Genomic DNA, 27,278 nt, shown 5'->3' with positions numbered 1-27,278 from the left:
ATTTTCAAGGACTTTAAAGTACTTTTGACAACTGACAGGTAACTTCATAATTTACAACAAGAAGAGATCACGCTATGAGGAAGCATTGAAGAGTTTATTTTTTATGTTAAAAATCTGTCCAATTATCATCCTTTGGAATTACAGCAACCACTTTAAAGAAAATTAATTAGCAAAAATAGGGAAAAATATTCATGTGAAGGGATGTATTTTAAACATCAGTATAACAAGTAGATGTGTAAACCATCACTGCATCTATTCTCTTTAGCCGTGTGTTTTTATGTCCCAATTCTGTCAGTCTGCAGTTTTAAACAAACAGATGCAAATGTCACTGATATTTTTGCTTAAGAAACAGTATCTGTAACCTTTCAGAGATTATATTAATAGCTGCAGTAGCTTGCTATAAACAATATTTCAGCATTCTCCTTACACATATGTTTTAGAAGAAATAAATCTGTTAAACCTTAAGCTTTCTTTTCTTACTGTAAGACATTGTTAGATTAAATGATGCATTATTAATAAGCATTGTTTAAAATTGAATCTAGCAAAGTTAATGCTATATATAATCTATTACAAAGAAGAATCTACACTTCATTTCTCTGTCCATCTGTTCTGCTACTACAGTGCTTCCCTGTTTATTGTTCACAATTTATTATTATAGCTTTATTTTGACTTTGCTCATTCCTTTGCCAATGTACGCACATGCAAACATGCATCCTGCTCTGTTGCACTCAAAAGACAGGATAGCGCTTAGTTACTTTTTTCCCCATTATCATTCTAAATACCTGCCTAGTTTGGTTTCTTTGTTTTTCCCCAGCTTGGAGTAAAATGGAGAGAAGTCTTAAATGAGATAAAAGTGGGTGTGGGAAAGGGAGCTGCTGTTTTTTCTCCTTTATTGAAGCATCAGCTCCTGAAGCATTGCAGGTTGGGTATCAGTACCTGCCAAGGTCAGGTTTAACCTGGGGCACAGCTGTTATGTCCTGTAGCAGTGAACATACCCATTTCTTCCCTCTGATTTCAATAGAGATACGCATAGAGGAAATTCTTCTGTCTGCAGTTCTAGTTTTTTTTCTGATTCTTACTGTCTCCTGAATGGAGGATTTGGCTATAATGGTTGGATGAGATGATTAGCTGTATTTTTAAGTTAGTTTGGCAGATAGTCTGAAATGACAAACTTCAACTGTAAGCTGAAATACATCATAAAACATCAAAGACCAAAGAGCTTACTGTTTATTTTTACAAATGCAACTATTTTTATTTCCTAAAAAAAAAAAAAAATCCAGTAGGTATCTTCAGTTCTTACTATGTACATTAAAGCATAATAATCAGTAAAGGTTATCATATCCAAAGATACTTTTCCAATCTCCTATAGTTTGTGGGGTTATTTTGAGGAACACTGTATAATCTTTTCCTGTTCTTCTTGTATTGCCTGGGCCTTTTTTTAACACTGCTGGAGCACTGTGGTGCCAAGCCAGGTGGAGCTTTGGCCTGACTCAGTTGTGTCATTGTGCAGAAGCTTGGACATGAGCTTTGTCATCATAAAAGTTCTTTAATGTGGCATTCTTTAGAGAACATTATAGGGCTAAGATGCTATGACCTTAGCATCTACTTTGTTCTTTTTATGTTATTGAGACATTTGTCGTGTGTGTTTTGTTTGTTTTTGTTTTTAGCTTATTTTCTCTCAGATGAGGTCTACTCCCTCTTTCTAGTGAGATTGTAACCAGAGGGAACAATGGCAATTTGTGCAGTCATGGGGGTTTATATTTGGCCCAAAATGGTAGTTCTAGTTGTCTTGTAAAATGGTTGGTTTCATTAGGTGACAGCAGAGTGTGCAGAAAGGTGCACGTGCTGATACATGTGGTATACAAGTTGTTATACATTGAATACTTCCGTATTTTGTAGACAAACCCAGGTAAGTAAGGATGTTGCTCAACACTGTAGATCTCCTGTGGATTACACAGCTCTCAAGAGCTACCAGTTTTTGCATCTAAGCTGGGAAAATGTTCTCAATTTTGAAGAGTCTGCTTGTCTGGACATTAACAAACATGTTCAGTTTTGACTTCCCAGAATATATACTTTGACTTGCATCTTTAAATATATATATATATGTATCTTATATAAAAATAATAATTAGAAAAAAGGTTTCTTTTTTTTTTTTTGGAAGAACACAACATATGTTTGGACAGCTTTTACATGGATGTTTTGAAAAGGTACGAAGAAAATGTTACATAGCTAAAATATGATTTAAAAAAATCTGTTTAGTATTTCAGTAGTCAACAGAAATATAAGACATGTTGCTATATTTCTTGACTCCTTCCTCTAACATATACTTCTGAATCCCATTATACAGATTATCTTTCAAAAACATTTCTAAATACATCAGTGCCTGGTGGTAAAATTGATGTTGCAGTGATTCAGCCTTATCTGCAAGCTGGAGGTAATTGATAACACGGGTGTGTGGGTGCAGCAGCGGGCTGCCATCGCCAGCGTTGGAAGCACTGGAGAGCTGGAGCTGCAGCGAGGCTGTGCCTCCTGTGTTAGCCCTGTGCAGCCCCCAGCTGCTGTTGCTGCAGGGCAGGGCAGAGGAGATGCCTGCCTTGCCTGCTGCCCTCTGCTCTGAACAACTGGAGTGCATCTGGGGGGAAACAGCACGAGTGGCTCAGTGCTGGGGAGCGTCTGAAGGCACTCAAAATCACTTGCTGTGTCCGGGGCACTGGCTGAGTTCACTGGCTATTGATGGGTCTGATTTGAAGGCGTTACGTTGCAAAATAGATCACTAAATGCCATTTTTTTTTTGGTGGAAGCTGTTAGGAATGTATCTCTATACTAATGTTTGTATGTTAAATTCGCTAACTTACTGATGTTCAGGGTGGTATGTTTCTGCCTCCTCATTTCTAAAGAAGTCTTTTGGCATGCTTGTGCAATGTGTAGCAATAACAGTAGGTTTTACTCATAAGTAAACAGTCTACTGCAGTTGTGTCAGGCACTAGTCTGAATTCCTTCTCACCAGCACCACTTTTATGGACTCGAGCTGGATAGGAATTTCTGTTTTGATTGGAAGATGTTGATTTGTTACAAACAAACAAACAAACAGAAAGTTGGCAGAACAGCAGCCAGGCATTCCTGTAAGGCAGAATTTTGGATCAAAATAAGGGAAGGTAGCACAGTGCATTCCCTGCAGTACAAGAGCCTGTTTCTTCCTGTTTTAAGCAAGAATTTGAGCTCTTAAACCTCAGTTTCCTGAGTGCTCTAAAGAAAATTTCCTCAACTTTGGGAGTGTGGGTGGTCCTTTCTGTTAACAGCTTTTGCTTAAAACCCCTACAAGTATCAGCTTGGTTTTAATGTAACATCTCAGATGTTTGTGTAAGGCAGGAAAACTATTTCCCTTTCCACCTAATCCTGAGTGTTTGTGTTACATCTAGCAGCATTTTGCTCTTGATGTCCAGCTGTGTGAATTTGTTGTTTGGAAGAGGAAACTTTGTATTCAGGAATTTGACCCTGAACTTTTTAGCAGTAAATGATGTAATTGTTATTGTAGCTCTTAACTTACTCTCTGTCAATAGATTCCCTTGATTAAATAACAAATTTTCTTTTGTACTAAGCTTTCCATTTAGCATAAGAGTTTTGTGTTTTTAAGTTTTTGGGGTAGATTTATTTATAAATTACCTCAGACAGCGCATCTTTGACAATTCCTGTTACCCCACTGTTTATCATGGTGATGCCTCTTTCTTCTGTAAGAAGGGATGGACATAAAGGGTTGGAATCAGTATAAGACGTAGACCTGTGAGTAAGATGGAGTAAAATGCCTGGTGAAAGAGTCCTGTTTATGCTAAATCAAACATCCCTATTTCCTTTCGGAATCTCCTGGCACAATATGTAAAGACCTGTTTTTTCTTTTTGCTTTCTTTGAGCGTTATTCCTGCACTGACTTTTGATCAAGATTATGCTTTTGAATTTCCTGGTTGGCTCCACATCCTGAGCTTTGGTTCATAATATGTAGCAGTGCTTGACCTGGGTTGCTTCTGGATGAAACTGACTGGGCAAATGCACTGTGGGAACAAGCCTGATGTACTCCAACCACTCACTGGATGTCCAGCCACCAGGATTGGACTCCAGCTTGTCCAAAGTAAGAGCCTCAAAGCACCTGTAAAGTGGACATCAGGTGTTCATCACTATACTTGGTTTGCTCTACACTTCTGCTCCAGTTTTATTTTACTGCTTGCCAGTTCAGATACAGTCATAGAAAGGCACTAGGTATGTTGTATCTTCTTTTTTTTTTTTTTCCATCTTGTTTTTTCCCACTTTCTGGAAGCTAATCTACCCTTTAATGACCTTCTGCCTTTTCAGTAGCTGCGTTGTGCAGGCAGTAGGTCATCTGCAGTACAGCACAATCTGTCAGTGGTAAATACTTGGCAAAGTAATACTGGATTTTATATGCATTCTTCTGTACATGGTAGAAAATAGATAAGCTAAAAGAAATCTTGGGGGACTGTGTCATTTAAAACTGCTTAAAACAACCTAGGAAACCACAAATTTCAACATTAAGTTTGTACTTTGAGATGGTGCTGAGACAACAGGTTTCTGAGAATGTCCTCTGCTTCAGTAATTGTCTTGATGTCTTCAATAAATACTCATTGTCTTCTAAATTTTGATGTGGGTTTATATTATTTAATTCTTAAAATTCTTTACACCGGGCCTTTCCCTTAGAGAAATCGATTATAAGTATACTTAGAAGAATAACAATTGTCACACACCGGAGCCTGATCCAAAGCCCACTGAAGCCGAGGGGAGAATGTATTTTAATTTTAAGGAGTGTTGGACCATATCACATTTATTTATCACACTTTAAATTTATGGTTCACAGTTACTGCTTGTATGACAATCCTCAGGTATCTATGCTTATCACCCAGAAGCCCGTGACATATTACTTATGACATATTCCGTAGAAATATGTTTTACAGTGAGATGCCTCAGAATCCACTCTTTCATTTTAAAAACACTGGACTACTTTGTGAAAATTCTTTTGCCTTAAGTGATTTATCACAATGCACACAGTAATCATTAAGAAAGTCTGATGGAAAAAGTGTTAGTGTAGCATGGCTCTTTGTTTATAAAGGTGATTTGAAATATACATATGATTTGAAATTGGGCTTTCCTGTTATAATTATTTGTTTGTCTGAGTTTAAACTTCATTTGAAATTACAAGCTTGCCTCCTTAAGATCAATATCTGAACATAGGGAGAGATGGACTGCCATCATGTCTACGTAGATAATGGCAAAAAGAGCGATAAAGTATTGCATCTCTTTTTCTGTTGGGAAATAAATCACAGTTTATATTCTTAATCCAAAGTTACGCAGCCTTGTGGGAAGAGTACGTTACTGAGCCTGTGTGTTCAGTACAGACCTGTGGAAAGGATATTTGGGTTCCTGAACGTGTTAATGGTTATTGCACAGCTCTGGAAATCTTGATCGTTGGAGACAGCCCAGTATTCCGTGCTTATGAAGCTCTTCCATCCTCTTCCATCAAATGTGTTGCTTCTGTTCTTGAAATATGAATTCTGGTAAGCATGAAGAGATGTTGCCCCAGTAGTAGAGATGGATGTTTCTGTGAGGATGGTGGTTGGAGGCAGTGCGGACTCTGGAGAAGTGCTTGTGACCAGAGCAGTAGCGGATGTGCCAGCTGTGCTGGAAGTGACTGCCATGGTTTTGGGGGACTTTTTTTTTTTAAAAAAAAAAGAAAAAAGTAATCCCAACCAGTTAGGCGTTCTTTAAACAGGTAAAAAACCTACATTATACCTAAGAAGTGTTTCTTAGCATCCCATAACATACCATCTAAACACTGAAAATAAGAAACATACAATGACAGCGACCGTCCATTAATGCATCCAAGGAGTGAAATTTTCTTAACTGAAAATCATGAGAAAATTCTATTGACACAAGTGGAAAAAAGAATTGCCTATGATTCCTTCTCAAAAATTGTATGATTTTGAAATTTAATGCTTGGTTTAGGAATTACTTCTCCTGGTCATTTAAATCCATCCATCAGTATTAAATGTATTTAAACCTTGCTCTCAGCATATTTGCACATCCTTCTTGCCAGCAATGAGTAACAGCATAAGTCTTCATCCTAAACAAAAATTCCTGTGTGCCTCTTGTATTGCTAAAGCAAACATATCATGTGAATGCAGGGAAATAACTTAGTAAAATGTATATAGTCTCTTTCTTAACCCTCTTCATATAGGTTTCTAAAAAATTACTGTAGTAAAGAGGTATTAGACATATAGAGTAATTTTTTTTAAAAAAAAAAGTTTTCTATTTGCACAGTATTTTAGCCTACAACGTGTGATGCAAAGAAAATGAAAGCTAAAAGATGAAATGAAGTAGTTCAGTTTTAAACAAATATTTCTACTCTGATTTTTTTATTCCTTTGTTTTAATTTTTCATATTTCATTAGTTGAATCAGAGTATTTACAACAATTAATACAAAAAGGGAAATGTTTAATAAATTAAAGCACAGAGGTTCCATTAGTAGAAAGAAGAAATTTCAAAATCAGTGGCACCAGTCTATCTGCAACTAGTCCAAGGTGTCATCAGTCATAAAATTCTGCTCACGTGTATTCTGCAAATGTCATGTTTTCAGGTTAATGAGCTACGTGGCAATGAATTTTGATATTTTGAGTGTTGCTTCTTAAGTAATCTTTATGTGTATAGTTATTTCAGATTAAATCTCATTTTATATATATATATATATATATAACAAAATAGCTAGAGTTCAGTTAAGCTTCTGTCTTATATCTGAAACTTAGATCTTTGAAAACTGGAGGTTAAATATGTGAGCAAAAAAGGCAGTATAAGTAAAGTGTTAGTGACCTTTGTTTTCAGGCCAGCCACTGTTTCCTTCTGTCTTTGAGCTCCGTGAAACCAACAGAAACGAGCAATAGCTTCACACTTCTCCCTTGAACTATAACTTGTGTATTTTGCAACATGGGCAGCAGAGAACTCTGAAACTAAGGCTTGGGACAAGCACATGTTTTAGCAGGTACTCTAGGGCATAAATATGTCCACACCTTGCTGATCAACCTCTCCATGTCTGTGGTCTTCATTCCTCTTTGACTTGTCAGTGTTTTTTCATTTGTTTGTTTTACACTTAACCAGTAGTAGCTTCTCATGCTTCTTAATTCACTCCTAGTTCTCTCCTTTGTCTGTTCCAGGTAACTGCTACCTTCTGCTGTTTTATTTTCTGAAGTGATGTTAGAATTTCTCTAAGATGTTGCTTAGCTTTTCTGGTTTTTAGGATTGCCTTTAGGATTTAGTTTTTTGGGGGGAAGGATTTAGCTGTGAGACTTTCAGTTGAATGTATGCAATTGAAAAAGTATGATGTTTGCTTCCTGCCATGCAAATGTCATAGATGGCGTTAACAGGAGATGTTAGTTCATCTATTAGTATATCAAAAATACTCTGCTGACATGAAATTCTGCCCTGGTTGTTTTTATCAAATCTGAAAAGCCCTATTTGTTTTGGTACGTGCTTCACTTTCACTGATTTATTGGTATTTGTTCAGATTCACTTGTAAACTAATGCCTATGTTTCTTAAGCACTTGTTTTCATAAATAGTTCATCTGCATCTGAGAAGAATCCTTCCTGAATCTCTTTCATGTCCCTGTGGTTTTATAAGCATTCCTCTCTAGATTTCAGGAAATCCCCTTTGATATTTTCTTAGGCATTTGCAGATGCCTTTCACAACTAATTCCCTTAAGCTTTCTTTAAATAAGTAAATAGTTAACTCATACAGCTGAGTATAGGAAGTTCAGAGGAGATGCATCAAAATTACATTTATTCTAAGATAAGAAAGAAATAATGATGCTAAAAGATACTGGGAGGGTAGAGGGGGGGACATGTTGACAGGAAGAGGAGGGCCTTTTCATGCCTGAAAAGGCTAGTAGGGTAAGTGGGCAGGCTCAAACAGAATTATTCATTGTCTGTGGGGTGCACAAACTGCTGTTTTTTCAGAGAGATTTCAGAAGCATTTTTTGGAAAATATGGAACCTTTGTATTCTCCTTTCTGAAATGTTATTTTCATGTGATATTTTTTCACCGCAGTGTATAGCAAATTATTTACTTAAAGCTACAGACCAGAAGAGAAGAAAGGACTTCTTGCTTGCTATGCAATGTATTCAGGAGGCCTGAAATGTCAGGAAAGCTTTAGAGCTTAATTTTGTCATTATTTTTCTTATACACGAGAGGTAAAGTTCAAGTAGTGTAGCAGCTTGACAGCTAAGCAATACTACCCTTTACTACTTGTAAAGAGAGGTGCATTTGGAAAGGAAGATGGTTTTACTGTTTGAAGTCCTTGAACTCAGTACCTAACTGGGTTCAACATCTATCGGTTTTCAGGATGATTATATTTGCTCAAGATCAGGAATCCCATTTTTTTATTTAGGGTACAGCAATGCACATTTGATGATTTCCACTAAGTGAGACATGGAAATGAAGCACAGAAACCGTAGAAATCCCATGGAAAGGCATTGCCTGTACAATGGTCCATGGGAAACAGAATCCGTAGTTTTCCAGTCTTCTTAAGAAATTGGTTGATACATTTCATTTGGACTGAGCTCAAACTGCAGAATCTTTTGAGAAGTGTATCTTTTAAGCATTGATTTCTAGTGTTTTTCTGCCGTTGAAAGTGAATTAGAATAGCAGCTAAAAGGAAATTACCTCTCCTTTCCAGTCGCTTCTCAAGTGTGTGTTTGTAATGATTGCCGTAGATTTCAAGAATACGTAGTCAGAACCTTTATTCATCAGCTGGCCTCAAAAGACTTCTAGTCAGAGATCAGTTAGTTGGAAGTGCAAAAACAATGCAGCACCTTAATGGATTTTCCTGTGTGATATTTGGCTGTTATGAACAATCTAATTAAGTCTGCTATATTGGCGTTCTGTAGCATTAAAAGAACTCATGTATGTTTTTGGGGAGGGTTTCAAATTGAAATAAAATTATACAGGCACATGGTGCTCCAACATTTTATCTAGTTGCATCCTGTGGTATATAGAAGCTGTGGAACACACGATTAAAGCTTAGCAAAAAGTTCTGCAGGACTAAATTGATTCTGTCATTACAGTTGAGCAGGATCGATAAGAAAATTTAGAAATGTAGTAGTACAGATTTGTGAAAGTAAAAAATAATCTAATAGATGATTGCTATCAGCTTCTCTGGAATTGAGATATCACTTTTTTTAAAGTGACTTTAGTCAAAATTTTGATTTTTTTTTTTTTTGTAGAAAATTGGTCCCTTTCTATGGTGCTTTTTTGGGGGGAAAAAATCACTGAAAAAAAACTTTTTTCAAAATGTAACATCTAAACTTTTCTACTCAATACTAAAACATAGCATAGAGAGCACATGTGCATTTTTCAACGTGTAATTAGTCATACAAATGACATTGGGACCTGTCTCATCATTGTTTTCTTCCCTCCCTTCAAATAGCTGTCTAACCTCCATCTCGCTTGTCTGAAAAACTGTCTTGTTCAGCATTACCAACAATGAATGACAGCTGTCACTAGACGTCCATATCTTTCTTTCTTCTCTTGTGTTTCATCTTGCCCTTGGTGACTGGTTTTATGAATAAGAAACTTTACATTTTTACATTTCTTCTTGGTTACTTTTATAATTTGTTGTCTGCCATGAGACATCAAACTTTCAGTATTTAAGAAACAATACTTTGGGTGTAACTAGTCTGAAATATTACTTAAAAGTAACTCTATAGGTTGTCCATAATACCACTCTGCAACGAATGAAAAAGTTGCTCATTCTTATGTTAGGAACAGCCAGGCAAACTAAATATGTTAACCTCTTAAAAGACAAATGATAGAAAAAATTACTAGCCCTGCTGAAATCCACCAAAAGAATTTGGGAAGCTGTGTACTAGGTTAACCTGTGTCAAGGGATAACAACTGAAAGACGTCTTCTTACAGGAAGCCTTGCACATCTTCTGCTTGAAATTTATAGATCCTATGGAGGTACTTTGGAGGTTGGAATGAGGGAAGAAGCAGGAATAAAAATAAAACATTTTTAGCAGTTCCAACTATATTGCTCTAGTCACTATTTACTTTATTTATGAGCCTATCAGACCCAAATGCATACTCACTCTTACCTGTGACAAACTGGCAAGTGGGATATAAAAATGAAAGATTTTTTCCCTTAGCTGGTGGCTGAGGAATCATTGATCTTCCTTAAACTAACATTAATCTTAGAAAGGCAGCAAGAGGCCTACAGGTCTTTCATGCAAGTTGAAGGTGGTAAATAGGAAAACATGAAAAAGCTCCTTTTGTCTATATTCTTTATTACTGGGCATATTTTATAATGTTGTGGTTGCCAGTTGATTTTATCTTTCATTCCATTAAAGTTTCATGTTTGGAGCATAACTATGCATGCTTTAAAATAATTAGCTTAGGCAGTAGTCTGTGACAATTGATGAGAAAAGCGAGCTTCTTTTGCTGAGTGTATCATTAATAGAAACACTCTGGTGATGAAATTTTAGAAAATCCTCTGAAATATTCAATACAACAATCTCTAGTGAGAAATTCTAAAGCAATGACAGACAGTATCTTATTTTCTTAGCAGATCAAGTGATTTAAAAGAGCAGTGCATAGAGGTGATTATTTTTCAGCTTTCTGAAATCAAAGTAGCAGGGCTTGGAAGTATGATTTGCAGATATTTTTGGGGAGTAGGTTAGGCACTTTGATTGCCATGTAATCTAAATGCCTTCTTGCATACTTCCCAGTCCTCAGTTCTGCATGAAAATTTTAAATAACCTCTGATGGCTGCTTTGTTATAGTGATGATGGACTTGCACTGGTAAAACTGGATTTGGATTCCACTTACGACTGTTTGTACCTGGGCCCTTTGTCTAAAAGAGATATTAAGATGATGTGAATATTTTAAATTATATAAAATGAGTTTGCACATGGCTGATACTTCTGTGTAACACAGTAAGTACACACAGACCTTGCATTTAGCACAAAAAGGTAGAACTTGCAACAGCAACTGCAGTCATTTTTTGTCCTCTTGCCTCTACCTTCTCCACCCCGCCTTCCCCCTCCCAAAAAAAGTGTAATGTTTTCCCCCTCAAGCCCTGACAAGGCTTCCAGGTCTGTTGCATGGACATAAACTCACTTTTAAGTCTTGCAGCTTACTTGGAATTTCTCTCTGATTAGTAAAATGAGAAAGGAGAATATTTCCTGGTTTTGTGTAACTTGAGAACAATTCCTAAACTGTCACATTTTTCCCACTGACATAGACCAACATAATGTATTAGTGCTATTTGTCTGCTGTTACCTGTCATCTCGTATTTGGGATACCTCAGGCCAGTGCATGTAGAAATGGTCATGTACCATATAGCCGTGCTCTGTCGTCATTCTGGAAGTGTTCATCAGCCATTATTGCCAATGGCTATTATGACAAAAGGTAAAGGGCTCCTGAGTAAATTCTGGATAATGGCTATGTGGAAGGAAAAAAAAAGTGGAAAATGGCTTAAGAATGAATAAAGTGGCTTTCACTGTTTGTTTCTTCTTTGGCCATGCTTTTCAGCAGTATGTGCACTTGATTGCAGGTTTGTGTACGTTTCTGAAGTTTTGCTGATGATCTATAAATGCATGCTTCTACTTTTTAAGTGTTTGAAGCTGTCATTGCATGGTAGACCAGCTGTGAAATAAAACCTTGAACTTTCAAGTTTTGTATGCTTGTCCTGATCTGAACCCTGAATTTCTCAAGGCTTATATATGTAAGTAATTTGGAGATACCTGACCCTACGCCGCCTGTACCTCAGAAAAATTGAGTTGAAAGAGATTGCAGGAGTAAGACTGCAGGCAAGGAGAGGGAGAACTAACAATCAAGTAGTCAGAGCGATTACAGTATAACTGAATTATAATTCGACTTTAAAGTATAACACAAAGTAAAAAATAAATACAAAAAATTGATTTACCATTTCATTACTCACAAGTTGTATAATGTAATTGAAGAAACTTTTGCCCCATACTCTGACCAACCCCATCTCCTTTTCTTTCCTTTCTTGAGTTTCCTTTATTAATGCTAAACATTTTGAATTCATACAGTACTGTTTATACCCATAGAGTTGAACATACTGGCTTTGTAAATTTTCATAATGCTTGCTCATATCACGTAAAATGTTGAATGTTAATCCTGTTTTAAAACATTTTAAAATCGTTAAAATATGATCCTTGCAACCTTGTTTAGTTGATTTTTCAAGTTCTCTAGGACAGCACACCATACAGGAATGGAACATTCTTCAGAGCCATAAATAGAGACTATAAATGTGCCTATATCTTCCTATGGGCATTCTAGTTGTTATCTTGACAAAACACATTTTGTAGACTGGATCTTCCAAACCCCTATTTAAGACTAGAATTAAGAGACAAATAATTACACGTGCAGTGTAAAAGTGCAAAAATATATCAAAGCTCATAGTATGTTGTACTTAATTTAAAATCTTGGAAAACTTTTACTGATTTTTTTTTTCCCTTTGAAGTTAAAGGGCAGATAGTGAAATTAAGTTTTGGGAGGTAACATGAGTTTTCCAAAGCACTGTTAACCATTCCCCAGGAGTAAAAATGGGAATCAAGGCTCAAACTGATGCAAATACTGTAACTCTTTCAGTGTCACTTGGCTATCCATTCTTAAATAACTCTGGGTCTTTAGTGGTATCACAATTTAGTGTATATTTTCATCTTTTCAGAAGCCTTGGGGATTTTATTTAGTTTTATAATCTGAAGTTTAACCAAATTACCTCCTTCGGTCCCCTTATTAGGAGAATTAGATGTCAATCTTAAGTCTTTAGCTCTTTTTTTTCTCCATTGCTGAATTTGGCAGATGCTGTTGTTCAGTTACACACTTTAAGGTAATTCTGTTTCTAGTGTTGGATAGGGTGTGAACATGCCGATGCAGGACGCACATGGAAAACCAGTCATTGTGAATGTAACATAATTATTCTTAGTCTTGAGAAGAGAAAAATGTATTTGGTCTGGGTTTACTTGAGGAAAGGGTTATTTTAAGTTTTTGATTGAAGTCGTTTGTCCTTGGCAAGAAAGATTTGCAGGGACTTGAGCATAGTCTGCTTTGTCACGGTGCTGTTCACTTGAACCTGACCATGGTGATTTGGAAGAAATCTAAGAGAAAAAACATGCTGTTATACATGATTTCCTTTTGGTGCAGGCTATACCAACTGTCCATCTTCAGGGTAGCTGCTTTTGTATGGAAATACACAGCTGCAAGACTTTGCTAGGAAGAGGACCTGAAATTAGGCTAGGAATGAAACAGAAACACCCCCCCAAAAACAAAACAAAACAAAAACACAACCAACCAAAACAAACAAACAAACAAACCCACAAAACAACAACAACAACAACAACAAAAAACACAACCAAACCATAAAACCCTACCTCGGTTATCCTGTTTTGGGCTTTTGGCAACCATACTTTAGTAAATGACCATCCTGTAAATACTGAAAACCAAGCAAAGTAGGTAGTCAGATTATATTCCAGGTCACAAATATTTTTTATAATTCCAAGTTAAAAAAAATCTGGTTTCTACATGTAACTCTTGTGCTTGAACTATAGTGCGTCAAACAGGATAGCCCATGCCAGGCTGACAACTTCCAGCAACAGCAGAATACAGACCAGAGTCGATGAGCACCTTTCTGATTTCAGGCTTGTTGTTCTGTGCTGCAGACCTTCGCTTTCTCTGCTGCTAAGCTAGGTAGCCTCACCGATATTTGTGCCTGTGACTGTGTTACGGAAGGCACAAGCTTTTATTTATCCCCATGACCAGACACAGTTTTACCATGCGTAGAAGTCCAAAAACTGGCTTTAACTCAAATTTTTGAAGCACTCTACAGATAGTTTATGGAGTAGACAAAAGAGGAAAGTACTATAGCTAAACTAAGTAGAAGACAGCATAGAAAGAGTGTTCGTGCCTGCCGCATAACCTAAATAGCTGAATAGAAGTTGTGAATATTTAAGTAAACAGTTACCTGCAGGAGCAGGAGATGCCATGTATGAGTTTACATGTTGTTTTTTCTGCATTTGAAGTGTACAGCTCAATGAGAAATAGCAAGTGCTGATCAACTTAGTTTTTTAATAGCTAGATGTACGAACGTGAGTATTAGATTTTTAAAACTTCCTGAAATTATCAGCGTACAACACCATACAGAGCACAGCGTTTTAAAATGACAGAATGGAAGACAGCCACCCTCAACGGTGCTCACTTACTGTCTGTGGGAGCATGTGTAGTCTCTTCCCTTTTTTTATTTTTATTTTTTTTGACTGAATTTCTTCTGCTGCTTTAGAAAGAATATTAACATATATAGGCTTGACTTTTTTCATCCTAGGTAAACATTTGGTCTTCCTGATCCTGTCCTCTGTTAACTGGCCTAACATCATTCAGAAATTCCTATGTAGAAAATGTCAGCTGTCATCTTAATGCAATTATCCAACCTCTTTGTAATAATAAATATAGAAAAATGGAACAAAATTATCTGGAGCCAGTATGAGAGAGCCAGAAGACACTCTTCCCCCTCCCTAGAGGCGTGCTGCTTTATTGCACTCTTGCAATTAAAGGCATTGAAAGTGAATGGCTTTCAGGTGGACAAGCATGTTAACATCTGCAACAGAATGTGAAAGCAATAGTGTTAGTTATACGTAGTACTTGTAAGTCAGCTAGCACAGAATCTACCTGAGCATTGCAGAAGCCCAGTAAGAAGAGAAGGGTCCCTCTTTTTGCTAAGAATTTGAATGCTGTACTATACTCTCATTCTGGTTAATTTTGGTGAGGACAAAATTTACGGTAGCATTAACAGTTTAGATGTTGTTGACAGCAGTTTAAAGTTGCTTCTGCTTCCCCCCCCTAATTTGTCATCTGCATTATAAGACAGGTTAATTATCTGATGCTTATCAGTGACCATATCTAAAAATGCTTTTGTTGCTACTGGAAATTTTCACGTGTATATATATCATAACAGAAAAGGATTGTCATAGGAAACCAGCAGTGTACATTTTTATTGAAATTGTCGGAAAGTATTTATTTATAGAAATAGAAAAGCATGTTGAGAATGATTCCCCTTTTACCCTCAACTTCTTTGAGATCATGATACCACAGAGCAGTAACCTTTCTGCAGAATGTTTGATCAGTCGCATAAACAAGCTGATTAATTCTTATCACCAAGTTACATGAAAAATTGTCCGTGGCAAGTACAGAGTTGGTTATCTCTGTGGTTTTGAGTATTGCTGATGAATGGGATCTGTTTTGCTATGCACAGTAGGTCTTGAGTCTGAGGTACAGGTTGTGTCAAATGGTAACTGTTTGAGCTGCCTCGAGGTTCTGTGAAGCTTGATTAAAAGGGGCCAAAAGCTGAGCGGTTCTTGAGTTCAATTTTTGAAACAGAATTGAGTAGTTTTCAAAACAGTTCAAGTTCACCAATGTGCTCTCTTTTTAAAGAGAAACAAAGCAGACATAAAACCTCATCTTTGACTAACGTGCACAGTTCAACTTCAGCATAGACAAATGTTGAATGTTACTGCTGTTTGGCTGAATGCAGTACCTTGGGAAGAATATCTGTGAACTAATATCTTTGAATGTTTTTTCACATTTTAATTTTTCCACTTATCTCTCAGACTGTCCGAGTGATTACATTGTACACTACAATGAGTTTAAATAATAAAGTTAAAATAATTCAGTTTCCATGATTATACAGTAAATTATTTCTGAAACAATGTCTATATGTTGTAATGTATCAAGTTATGCAGTCCTAATTATGTAATATATCTAGTTATAGTAATGACATGACTAGATAAAGAAAGAAAAGTTTGTAATTATAGCATGCTTATTCAATCATGTTCAGAGGCTCCAATACTTCCAGAACCATACATATTAATAATTTCCATTGTTCATACATGAACTAAATATTTTGATGCCAGAGAAATGAAATTATTTTGACGTATTAAATTAGGGGGCAAATTGTGAGAATTGATAGTATTTCCCTTCAATTTTGAAGCATAGGTAATGCTCCAGTATGTCAACAGCAAGAGAAAAGGAAATGTTTTCGAAGAAAAACTTTGGACTGATAACTGATGAAGATGGTCACTTAACAAGTAGGTATGAGGAAAATGTGGAAGCATTTAATGCCTTTTGTTGCCTGAGCTCTTAATATTAATGGTAGATCTTCAGTTGGCTAGTTCTCTGGGTTGGAGGACTGTGCCTTGGGAAGCAGTACTTTTCTATCTCTGGTCACTGAATTGCCCGGTCCAAAATTGTAAGGGACCAGTTGTATCAGCTTAGTGGGGCCTGATGGGATTCACCCCTGAGTACTGAGGGAGCTAGTGGATGTTACAGCTGGTGGTTGATGCCCTAGGCCTGCCAGTGTTCAGGAGACACTTGGATAATGCCCTCAGTAACGTGCTTGAACTTTTGGTTAGCCCTGAAGTGGTCAGGCAGTTCGACTTGGTGATCTTTTTAGGGCCTTTCCAACTGAACTGTTCTGTTTTGTATGCTTTCTTGTAGACACAGATTCCTGTTCTCCTACATATTTTAATATTTTGTGCTCCTAAGAGTATCTTTTAATTAATAAGCTGCATGACAAGGTCAAAACAGCACCTCATGGAAATACAGCAGTCGAAGGAAAATGATCAGTTTCATATTCTGTGATGTGAAAGGCTTTTCACGGCATTCTTTTCAAAGGAAAGAGGCAAAGTTAATTTACTGAATAATATGTTGCAAGTTTGAGAGAACAGAACCAATCATTAAAATGAATTGCATCCATATAGTCATTTTAAGTGTCTGAGATACAGTGGTAGGTAAAGCTTTACAAATGTTATTTGTCATTGCACAGAGGTGCAAACTTACATGACAACAAGCAAGCAAAAACAGTGAGTGATCTTTGCCTTGAGGCAAAGAAGAGCACCTGCATGTCCATCGGCTGTTGACTTCTGGTGGGGTAAATATGATGCCAAGTGCTCAGGAAGAGTGCCGAGAATGGCTTTCCTCTCAGAAATAAAACACTTCTTTCAGCTCCATAGCCTGCACTGAACATCCTAAAAATACTGCCTGAGGAAGATGGAGGTGCGTGGTATGAGATGCTAATTAAGTTTTGGTCAAGGTTGGTATGGGCTTTGTAAGAGTGCTGAAAGAAACCATAAGTGATACTAAAGTTGGTGAGGACACTTAGCATATTAAATGATAACACAGTTAATTTTTGCATTCAAAAAGCATGTGTACTGTGAGAGAAAGTTTGTTTATTTGTTTTTACCACAATTTTTGCAACACTGAATTCCTTTCTTTTGGCAGTGCTTGCAAGTACCGTTAGTTTGTGCCGTGTTCAGGTGCATGTGAAGCCAGCTCCAGCTGTAAGGGAATTTTACAGCTTGTGGATAAGTTAATGTATCAAGTCATTTGCCAAGGAAATTATATCCTGTGAGGGGTGGGGGCTAGGTGCTTACATTTAAATGGATCTACAATCCCCACATAAACTCCTTGTGGGCCAGATGCTCTCTGCAGATACTGACAGCACTTGAATATGTAAACAGGAGAAAAATGGGAACAAATGTCAAATGACCTTTGGTTATATTTCAGGTAGTGACAAAACCAGGAATAATCCCTGTGTCTCTTAACTACCTATCGGGTGCTCTATCCTCTTGGTCATGTGTATAGAGGTGTGGAAATGTCCACAGGCAATCATGAATTGAACATAGATATCAGGAGGCTTGCTTAATGTTAGCTCATTTGGGGATTTCTTATGCAGTACTTTCTACTTTTTGAAGAATAAATTTTGAAAAGTCTAATTAATGGAGGGAAAATATTGCACTAGAACTATAGAGGGCTTAGTGTTTGCCAGTGTAAATGTTCTGAAATAGTTCTGCCAGATATGTCAGTGTGGGAACTACACAACACAATCAGTCAGTTTTCATGTCGCATATTTTAATTTTCTCTTCCTGGGTCATAGCTGGACTTTTAGTCAGGTGGAAATTGTTATTTTGAAACAATGATTTTTTTTTCCTATTATGGTAGCTATTTAATACTGTAAATCAAGATTTTTAAGGGAAAAAAATATTTTAGATTTGCAAAACACAGAGCTACCTCTGTATCTTGGGTATTTCATAACAGTGAAATACGTGAATTGATGTATGCTGGAATTTACTGGTTGTATAGCAACAATATTCAAAGGAGACAGAACAGACCTTTAAGGTGATTCAGGGTGAGTCTGGAAGACAAAACAATTTTGGCTGTCTTGCTGTGCGATAGTTCTGGTTGTGTCATAGATAAGTTGTGAAAGCAACCTTGAGCAACCTTAATGATGGTCTCTAAATGATCCAGATCATTAGAGCTCAGCCAGTAGTCCCGCTGTTTTTCACAGCAAGTGCATTTGATTGCTTCTTAAATAGTTTTTTACTTTTTTAAGGTAGATTAAGATATTTATCAGTGGCACACTTTTTAAGGTATTATTTTTCCATGCCATTACAGAGTAATTCAAAGATGGATCATTTTTAGACATTAACAAAACATGACAGATTTTTTTTTTAACCTGGTCTTTAAAAAGAACAGTCTTCAGAAGTCCCAGAAAAAAAAACAAAACACATTCCTTTTTACATAATGTAGGCATTTAAAAGAAAATAGAGGTTGTTATTAATTAGTTGTTTGTAGCATTCTGTGGGAGTTCTAGTTGCAAAAGTGTATGTTAAACGTTTCCAAGAAATTCATTGAACAAACTATCCTAGTTTGTCTTGACTTTATATAGTATTCTTCTAGATTTAAACAGTAATCAAATTCATCTCTTCACTGTTTCAGAGAAAATAAAGGTTTTTCTTCTAAACAAAGCTAATAGTTGTGAGACTATTTTGATAGCTGTAATGGCATCTAATCCTGGGTCAGGCATTATGTTGTTTTGTGCAGACAGAACAGAGCCTGTCTTCCTAAGACAAAAGAAAGCATGAGTGGGTGGAGGAGAAATCCAAAATAAGAGCTTATATCACTGGGTAAGCGGAAGAATTAGAAGAGGAGAACAGATGAGAAATCTTTCTGTGTGTTGTATGGTAGAAGAAAAAATGGGAGAAGAAAGGGATCAGAAGGGGAGAGGAGGTGGAGGAAACAGCTGATACATTTAGTCAATTCATGTCTGCAAGAAACTTGCAAGATCCTTTGCAGGATAAGTGGAGTTGCGTTTGAAGAGGCAGGTTTGGATGGGAGTTTATGACTGTGGGAGTCAGTTTAAAAGAAATATAGCTGCTCAGCCACAATTAAGAGAGAAACAAAAAAGAGCAAATGTCTAAAGTTGAGAAGCCAACTGGAACTGCAACAAAGATGCTAACAGAAAAAGCTGCAGATCCTGTGGGAAAGTGATGTTCAGTGGTTGATAGATAAGATATTGGGGCAAAAGAGTTTTTTAAAAAATGGAGTATGTGAGCTATGAAATGCCACAAACTTATTGGGAGAGAGGAGCAGGCAGCAGAAGGCTGACAGAGACAAGGAACCACTTCTGGTGAGCAAATAGTTATGCAAGGTGTCTTCAAGGTGGGTGACAGCAAGAGAGATGAAGCAGACAGTCCATGCTGAAATAGTTTAGGAGCCGGTTCAAGGGGAAGCTTGCATCATTCAGAGTGAATTTAGAAGAGTGAGAAGGAAAGAATAAGGCAAGTCTGATGCTCTGGTGGGACACCTGCATGGTCAACATTTGGAAGAGGTGGGCACAGAGCCAAAACTTGATGAGCACAGGGTATGATAACCCAGGCTCTGGAATGCTCTTTCTGGGCCCTCCCAGCTTCCTGTGAGCTTGAAACATGAAATTTATGAGCTTCTGTTTGCCCACCATGTGGAAACTCCTGTAGAGAGTAAGGATCTTGGAGAGACATGGGTATGTAGTAGCTGACAGCAACATGTAGGGGGAAGAATTATCAGAGCTACTGACCTTCAAAAAAAGATAGAAGAAAGGAAGAGGAAGAAAGAAAATGACACCAGTGTGTATTGAGAACTCTGTAGTCAGACACCCCCCCAGACTGCCAGCAAGAGAAAATGACAATAAATGATGAATTAAATGAGATAATAATGCATATCAGTTAACGAGCCTTATAATGGGAGCCGAATTTATTTTAGAAATTGCGTTTAAAGTAGATGATCTGACTTGACATGCACAGCTTTGTTTATTCAGTTATTTTGAGCAGCTATCATCTAAGAAGCACAGGTGTGAATTCCTTTTTTTTTTTTTGTTGTTGTTGTTACAAAGCTGATTGCAAAGGCTTTTGAAAACTTGGCTTCCTCAACAAGGTATTTCAGGTTCTCTGTAATCGTTTTGAATACAAGATTAATTCTTTTCCTGCAGTAAGAATTATATTGAATATAACTTAATTCTAATAGTTCATTGCATGGCTTGCGTGTGAGTGTTTATATGTAAGTAATTTCCCCTTCTAAAAGCAGGCATATAACAAAATAGCTCTGACTTCTTTAGGCTTCTAAGGGTGGAAATCGGCCTGACTGCAGGATGCAGCCTTACAGCAAAAGCAGCAATTACTTGAGGGGGGGAGACATTCAGTGGTTGAATAGTTAAATTCAATGGGGCAGAAGTGCACACACTGCATGGGGTACAAAGCAGAATTTTTTAAGGTATTAACATCTATCTTGCGTATGTCAACTTGTTAATTCCGTTTGTATATCACATGAGCTTCATTGTCCATAATTCATTCAGTAGGAAACACAAGCTATTTCTGTGAAATCTCAGAAATCTGATCACCATCTAATTCTCCATCAAAAGGAGTTTCTGGAAACACCCCTGAGTGTTTGCAAATGTTCAAGTTAATTCCAAACAAGGAAATCAAATCCAAGTGCTCTTAGTTTATTCTCCTAGAGAATTTAAGGCAATATAATGTACATACATGTATACGTAGGAGAGATTTTAGTTTCAGTTTGGAATGATTATGAAATCTCAAAGGGAAGACTAGTACATAAATCAGCAAATCACTAAAACATGCATAAGACAAGTGTACATGTTGTCTTTAAGGAGGTGGGATTTGGGGACAGTAATACATGTTAAAGCGTACTCTTATGTCTCATTTAAATTTATTTTTCCTTTTTTTTTTTTTTATCTGAATCTGACACTGGGTTAATAATTGATTCTTATCACCTCAGCCAAGATTAGGACTCCACTGTAGATAATTATAACCTTGTTTCTCACATGAGGAGAAGAATGAAAGGGCGATAAAATGACTTTCCCGTGTTAACACGGTGCATATAGGCTACACTGTGAATTGAACACAGCCTGGATGAAAGCGTTTCTCCAAGTAGACAAAGTGAAAACAACCACCAAATTTTCTCTTTTCTATGTGTATTTTTTATTCATTTACATATAAATAAAATGAGTTAGTCTTCTGGTAACCCATAGAAAAAATTGCTCAAGTCCCAGATGGTTTCATCTGCCAATAGAAATTGATAGTTGTTAGCCCTGAATTTTCAGTTTGAAAAACTCATCTAAAAAAGAAAGTGAGAAATCAAAAGGGGCAAACTTAAGTTCATTTCTTTGTAGATTTAGCCCAGAAAGACTCATTCAGTTTAAGAATAGCTTGGTAAGAACTCTAAATTTATTGTCTTAATAGACTACATACCGATATAACAAGGACAAAGAAGCAGATTCTTTTTCCTACAGAAATTTTGCTTTTATTTTCTAGTGGGAATAGGAATGAAGATACATGCATTATATCTCCAGACAATTTCATTGTCCTTGCACTTGCTAGTTGCAGCTAAGGAATTTGTAACAGCTAAAGCAGTTTCTGAAATGATCTTAGACTCTGCCTTTGCACCAGGATTGTTTTGACTGGCAGGCTCATTCTGGAATAAACACTACTGAGTTTGGATGTTTGGGTTAGATTTGTTTTGTTTTTTAACTGAGATATTTGCCAGGACTGGTTAGAATATGTCAACATTATGGAACTTCCTGAATGATACTACAAGTACAAACTGATTTGAAAAGCTATTTATTATTGCTGAATGTTTTTAGTAGTAGAACATTGTAGCCATAGTGGTTTAAGGATAGCAGGTAAAGTTTTGATGCACAGAAGTGATATCTTTTCTTAGACCACTGCTGGAGAAACATGGATAAGCTTTTGCTTCTCCCAACAACATGAACTGGTTCAATCAGCTTGTGTTCTGACCTCCTGCAGACTTGGTTTATGAAAATATTTATCTGATCTTTTCTACAGGAATGGTAGAAGATCAGAGCCTGCCTCGTTGGTCCCCTTTGGTCTGGCTTCATCACAGGCACTGAATCCCCCTGTGGCGCTCTGCAAATTCCAGGGTGAGTCCAGCAGTGAAGGGACGTGGGGCAGCTCCAGAGTGGGAACGTGCAGACGTGTGGGAAGAGGGAGGTTGAGGCTAGCTTGGTGCTTTTTGCATTGCATTGTCTGCCAAGATACATGCTCTTTCTTTCTCTGGGATGTATTGAGTGAAATATCGGGGATTCCTTGCTTCTGAAAATTCATCAGATATTTAGGTCATATTATTTCTATGACCATGATATGGCCCATGTTTGTGAGGTGTAGAGTGAATTTAAATTGCATTTACAATTAATACAAACTGAATGGCTCCCACACCTTTACCTGAAGCATAAGAAGGATTTTTTTTTTTTCCTATAGATTTTAGGTTTCATTGCATTTTGTGTAAAGCTCTAAATACTTTATTGCAAGTTATGTTCAAATGTCTGGAATGAGATTCTTTCAAAAGGTGTTTCTTCGTGGAATAAAACCACATAATGAATTCTGCTCATTTCCTGGGGAATCATTACTCGCAGCAAAGAAAGTAAACTTTAAATTTACACTTGATATCATAGGTTCTAGAGGGGTGATGAACTGTGACACAAGGCTCTGAATAACTTGAAGCTTAACAGCTGTGAAATTGCAAGAAAACTCATTTGAATATATAAAAAAAGTATTTGAGTGTGTTATGAACAAGATGCTTCTGCTATCAAAAAAGCATTTAAAAATGGAGGCAGAGACCTTTATGAAGACATTGAAAGTTTTTATCATACTGATCAGGCTTAGATCGTCTCACTTATTGGGTACTTGATTTACCTGATAAGGGTAATTGCTGGATTTTATGCAGAAAAACCATTGAGGTTCAATAACAGAATGTCATTTCACTGGCTTTGAAAACAACATTATGTAAATACACAGTAATGAGTTCACACCAGGAGAGAGAATTCAATGAGTTTTTTTTCCTTGATCGTATGCATTGTCTAAATTTGAACTCCAGATTTGTCGTTGGCTTGACATGTTTTTGATAAACAAGTATTGGGACTTAATGAGCAAGTACAAAGGGTGTAATATCATAGGGGAAACAATGTAAGAATATCAAAATGATTCTAATGGACAGTGAAGTCTCAGCAGTGTAACTTTAATGTCTTACACAAAGAGTCTCTGTAGGTAGAATGATAATGCTCTTTGATGGTCTAACAGCTTCTACTCCTTAGGGATACCCAGTAAGGAATCTTTGAAATGTTTTGTATCAACTTTTTTTCATATCCCTTGTCAGTTTTGGATTATTCTTTTCTGTTTAGTTAAATGAATTTCACTTTTGATATATGCTCTACCATGTAGTTCTACTCCATAAAAATGACACTATTGGGTCCCATATTTACTTTATTTCAGCAACTAAATGTCAAATATATTTACTGTTGAAAGTGTAACTTGATAAGTCCTGTATCTGAAAATTCAAGCTAGGATGCAAGTGTTGTATTGTTTTTGTTATTTTTTGTCCATCTTCATTGATGCAGGAAAACTTCTGCAAGAGAAACTATGATCTGGGGCTTGTAGAAGTATAGACCAGAACTCATTGAACAGCTGTTTTGGTGATGAGTGAGAAGGAAAATACATTTTCTTTCCCTCATCTGCAAGAGCTGTATATAGGGGTTTGTCATTTAAGATGAGGTATGGTTGATTGTCCACAAGGACCAAATCTGTTTTGTAGCTTGTCATAGGCTGTGTTAGAAACCTTATGGATGTGTATTCCCTCAGCTGCAGAACTATATCCAGCCTTTACTACTGAGACCAATTTGCTGTAGAAAGAAATCAACTATATCTCAAAGTATGTGCTTTGAGGTATAACGCCAAGGTTTCTGCCTTCTAACCTAGCCTTCCTTTCTGAAACAAGTACTTCTCTGCCCAAATTTCTTAAATCTGAAACTAGTCCTTTTTCATGCTCCCCAGGGTTCTCCAGGAGATTTGGACCCTCTAGGTCATCACTATCTTGCAAAGCCTGAAATTCAGGGCATACAGGCTTTGCAAAAGACTTTATAAAGCAGCCACATTTTAATCATTGTCAAAGTGAAAAAGATGCACAGAAAAGACTGAAGAACAACCAAGAAGTACATGCAAAACCATCCTTCTTCTATTTGTGTTGTATTAGGAAACCTTTAAGTTCTGGCCATCCCATTTGTTGGGACTATTCCCTCCTCTCATTTTTTAGCTCCTCAGTCTTGTCTTCAGGCTCCCATCTATCTTCCAAAAGTACCAGCCTTTCAAAACAGGAAAAATCCAGCTGTACGTGTTAGGTGGCCTTCTTGTTTGGCTTCAAATCCACCGTGTATGATTTACTGCTTGTGTAGTCAACCTGCAGTCCAAATCGGGAACGTTTTTCCAGATGATCCTGGACTGAAACGAGCACTTTTTCTTTGTGGTGGTTCCATTTGGATAGATGACTGCTCAGATTAGTAATTCTGAATCATTATCGACCGGGAATATCCTAGGCAAATACAGAGATCAAAAGGCAAAAGTTAAGTGACAGTAAAAATTAAAATGAATATTCAGGTAGTGAAATGCGTATTTTTAGCTTTAAAGGAAGCTTTTCAAGGAATTTAAAGCAGCTTGGATTTCTGCTTAGGCTGAAATCTGTGGATTTTGCATGTGGTTGTGAAATATATGCTGAAGCTGTGTGGCAACGAATCCTCCTCTGTGGGTGCTTGTGCTGCCTTGGTTAAAGGGTGCAACTAGACACAATAATTAAGTAGTCACCTTTGCAGAAATTACATACTTGAAGAAATATTTCTAAGCGTGCTACATCTGCTAACAAATAAACATATAGAATGTTTTCCATAAAAGTTGTTCTGTTATAATAAGAACAGATGTTTGTTAATGAACATACTGTGTTTTAATGTTTGAAAATCCAAGACATGCAACATTTATTTGTACTTGAATGTTTTTGTTTGTTTGTTTGTTTGTTTTGAAAGAAAGCTATCTTCATTGGGAATTCATAGCATTGTTGCATTGTTCCTACGAGGATGAGTAAGCTTATTTGGGTGAGATGCGCAGTGTGGGGTTTCCGAAGTGTTACTCCATTTCACGGTAACAAAGCCTGATTATTTTTTTTTAAACTGCAAACATCAAAGCATTCTTGATCTTTCCTGTTCCTAGTTTTAATTTAAGGAGTGTGTCAATCTAGAGAAATTGCTGCTGTGCCAGTATGTCACTCTGAATAGTACACAATTACAAATAAAATTAAAAGCAACAGGTCATCAAAAATTTAAGCCTTTGTTGAGAATTGTAACCATTTCCAAAGGGTGTGACATTTTAGTGTCCTGGTCTTCATCAGACAGATTAATTTGATCATTTTTAAGCTTAAGTATTCTTCAAATTCATTCACTTGTTAGAGACAGTCTGCCTGTGAAATCTGAAACCTGGGATGGTTTACTTGGAAGTATATCTGAAGCAGGAAAACAAAGCTGTATGGCAAAATTTTAAATTTAAATCATAAACCAAGTGATTCAACCTACTTCTCTGACAAAAACTACATCCCTGGGGCACTGACCCTGTGACCTGCTGGGGACCTGGCTGGCTGCAGGCTCGACCCTCCCAACCTGTGTTGCCCCATGGGGCTCATTGGCTACAGCTGGGAGCCTTCCCCTCCAGCCTGCCCAGCCCATGGGGCCTCTTCAGGGTGCCCTAAAGGTCCCCCATCCTCCTCAGACTCCCCTCCTGGGAAGCCCAAACCTCGACCTGCCCCAAATCTCCCATGCCACGTCTCTTTCCCAGTTTAGAGCCTCTGCATTCCCTGGAATATCCCCTGCCAGTGAAACCCCTCTGCAGCACCTCTCCATGGCTGTGAGAGGTGGGCGCACACACCTGGCTGGGAGGGGAGGCCAGATGGCACGAATTAGCTTCGTTGGCACTGACCTGCCTCACCAGGCATCTCCCCACCCCCGTGGACTCAGGACCCCATTCCAGCTTGACCCACAGCTGCCGCTTGTGCTGTGCTCTGCAGAGCTGGTCTTTGCTGCTGCCCTCAAAATTTGGTTTCAGTCTGGGGACTAATCAGGAATGAAGACAGAGATGTGATAGTAAGTATTTGGATTTATTGCACATGATAAAATTCCCGATTTCAGTGCTCTTCATGTTACTCTGACTGCAGTGGAACTGATCCTGGTGTCTCCATGCTCTTGAAGCTGGTAGATATTTTCTCTAGAGAGTTCTGAAAGGCATATTGAAAGCCAAGGTAAGCTTATCAGAAGCTGATTCTTGAAGAGCTCAGTCAGCATGCTTAGATGAAAATCCATTTTGACCAAACATCCAGAACTATGCATGTATGTATTTATTTGATTTGTTTTTCATTTATTTCAGCTATTTAAGATAAAAATTCTGAAAAGCGTGTACTAGTTGTGGTGAGATCCCTTGTATATTTGGTTATTCCAAATTCTCTTTGTCCTTACTTGGGAGGGGTAGAAAGCTTGTTCAGCAGCTTGTGAAGCGCAGTTCATTTTCTGATACTGTAACTCCTTACCAAATATCCTGTGAGAGCAATTTGTTGTCTTGCTAGGTAATATAACAAACTATAAAAACAGTCCATTAGCTGTAGAGTAGTTGCAAGTTAGTAGCTTTGCTAGGGGCATGCAGAATTTATCTTTTCATGTTCAGAAAAATCAATGAAAGTTGTTTTTTTTTATAGTCAAGGAATTTCATTCTCATCCACCAAAAAACAAAACCAAACCAAACAGAGCTACTAAGGAAACCTCTGGTAGTATTCTACACAGTTCTTTTCTTTCTTTCTTTGCTTGTCTCTTCCATTCCTCTCTTTCCAACATGAAGTTCTTTGCATACTTATTAATGTTGTATAAAAATGTTATGTGCTACATTTGATAGCAAATGTATTTGACAGAAAACTCTCTGCTAGAACTGGCATGAGGTAAAGATTCTGGTGCCCTTACAGCTTTATCAAAAAGGCTCTTTCATTTAGTCTAGGAATTGGTGCAGTGC

General features: G+C 37.3%; 1 protein-coding gene across 2 annotated transcripts in view; it reads left to right on the top strand.

Annotated features, from left to right (window-relative positions):
• Window positions 1–16,057: 16,057 nt before the first annotated feature.
• Window positions 16,058–27,278, top strand: part of SPON1 (spondin 1) — a 230,062-nt gene continuing 218,841 nt past the window's right edge. The window contains exons 1-2 of one of the 2 annotated variants that reach the window (XM_048070058.2): window positions 16,058–16,155; window positions 22,239–22,333. In XM_048070058.2, coding sequence (XP_047926015.1) covers window positions 16,073–16,155; window positions 22,239–22,333 — 178 coding nt within the window. In that variant the 5' untranslated portion in view covers window positions 16,058–16,072. Of the gene's footprint in view, window positions 16,156–22,238; window positions 22,334–26,346; window positions 26,366–27,278 lie in introns of those variants that run through there. The other variant, XM_013177720.3, reaches the window with a different exon arrangement.

The sequence above is a fragment of the Anser cygnoides genome, chromosome 5 (assembly GCF_040182565.1).
Source record: "Anser cygnoides isolate HZ-2024a breed goose chromosome 5, Taihu_goose_T2T_genome, whole genome shotgun sequence".
In the NCBI taxonomy this organism is placed as follows: Eukaryota; Metazoa; Chordata; class Aves; order Anseriformes; family Anatidae; genus Anser; species Anser cygnoides.
Note: the sequence above shows the minus strand (reverse complement) of the source record. Positions and strands in the feature narration are given on the sequence as shown.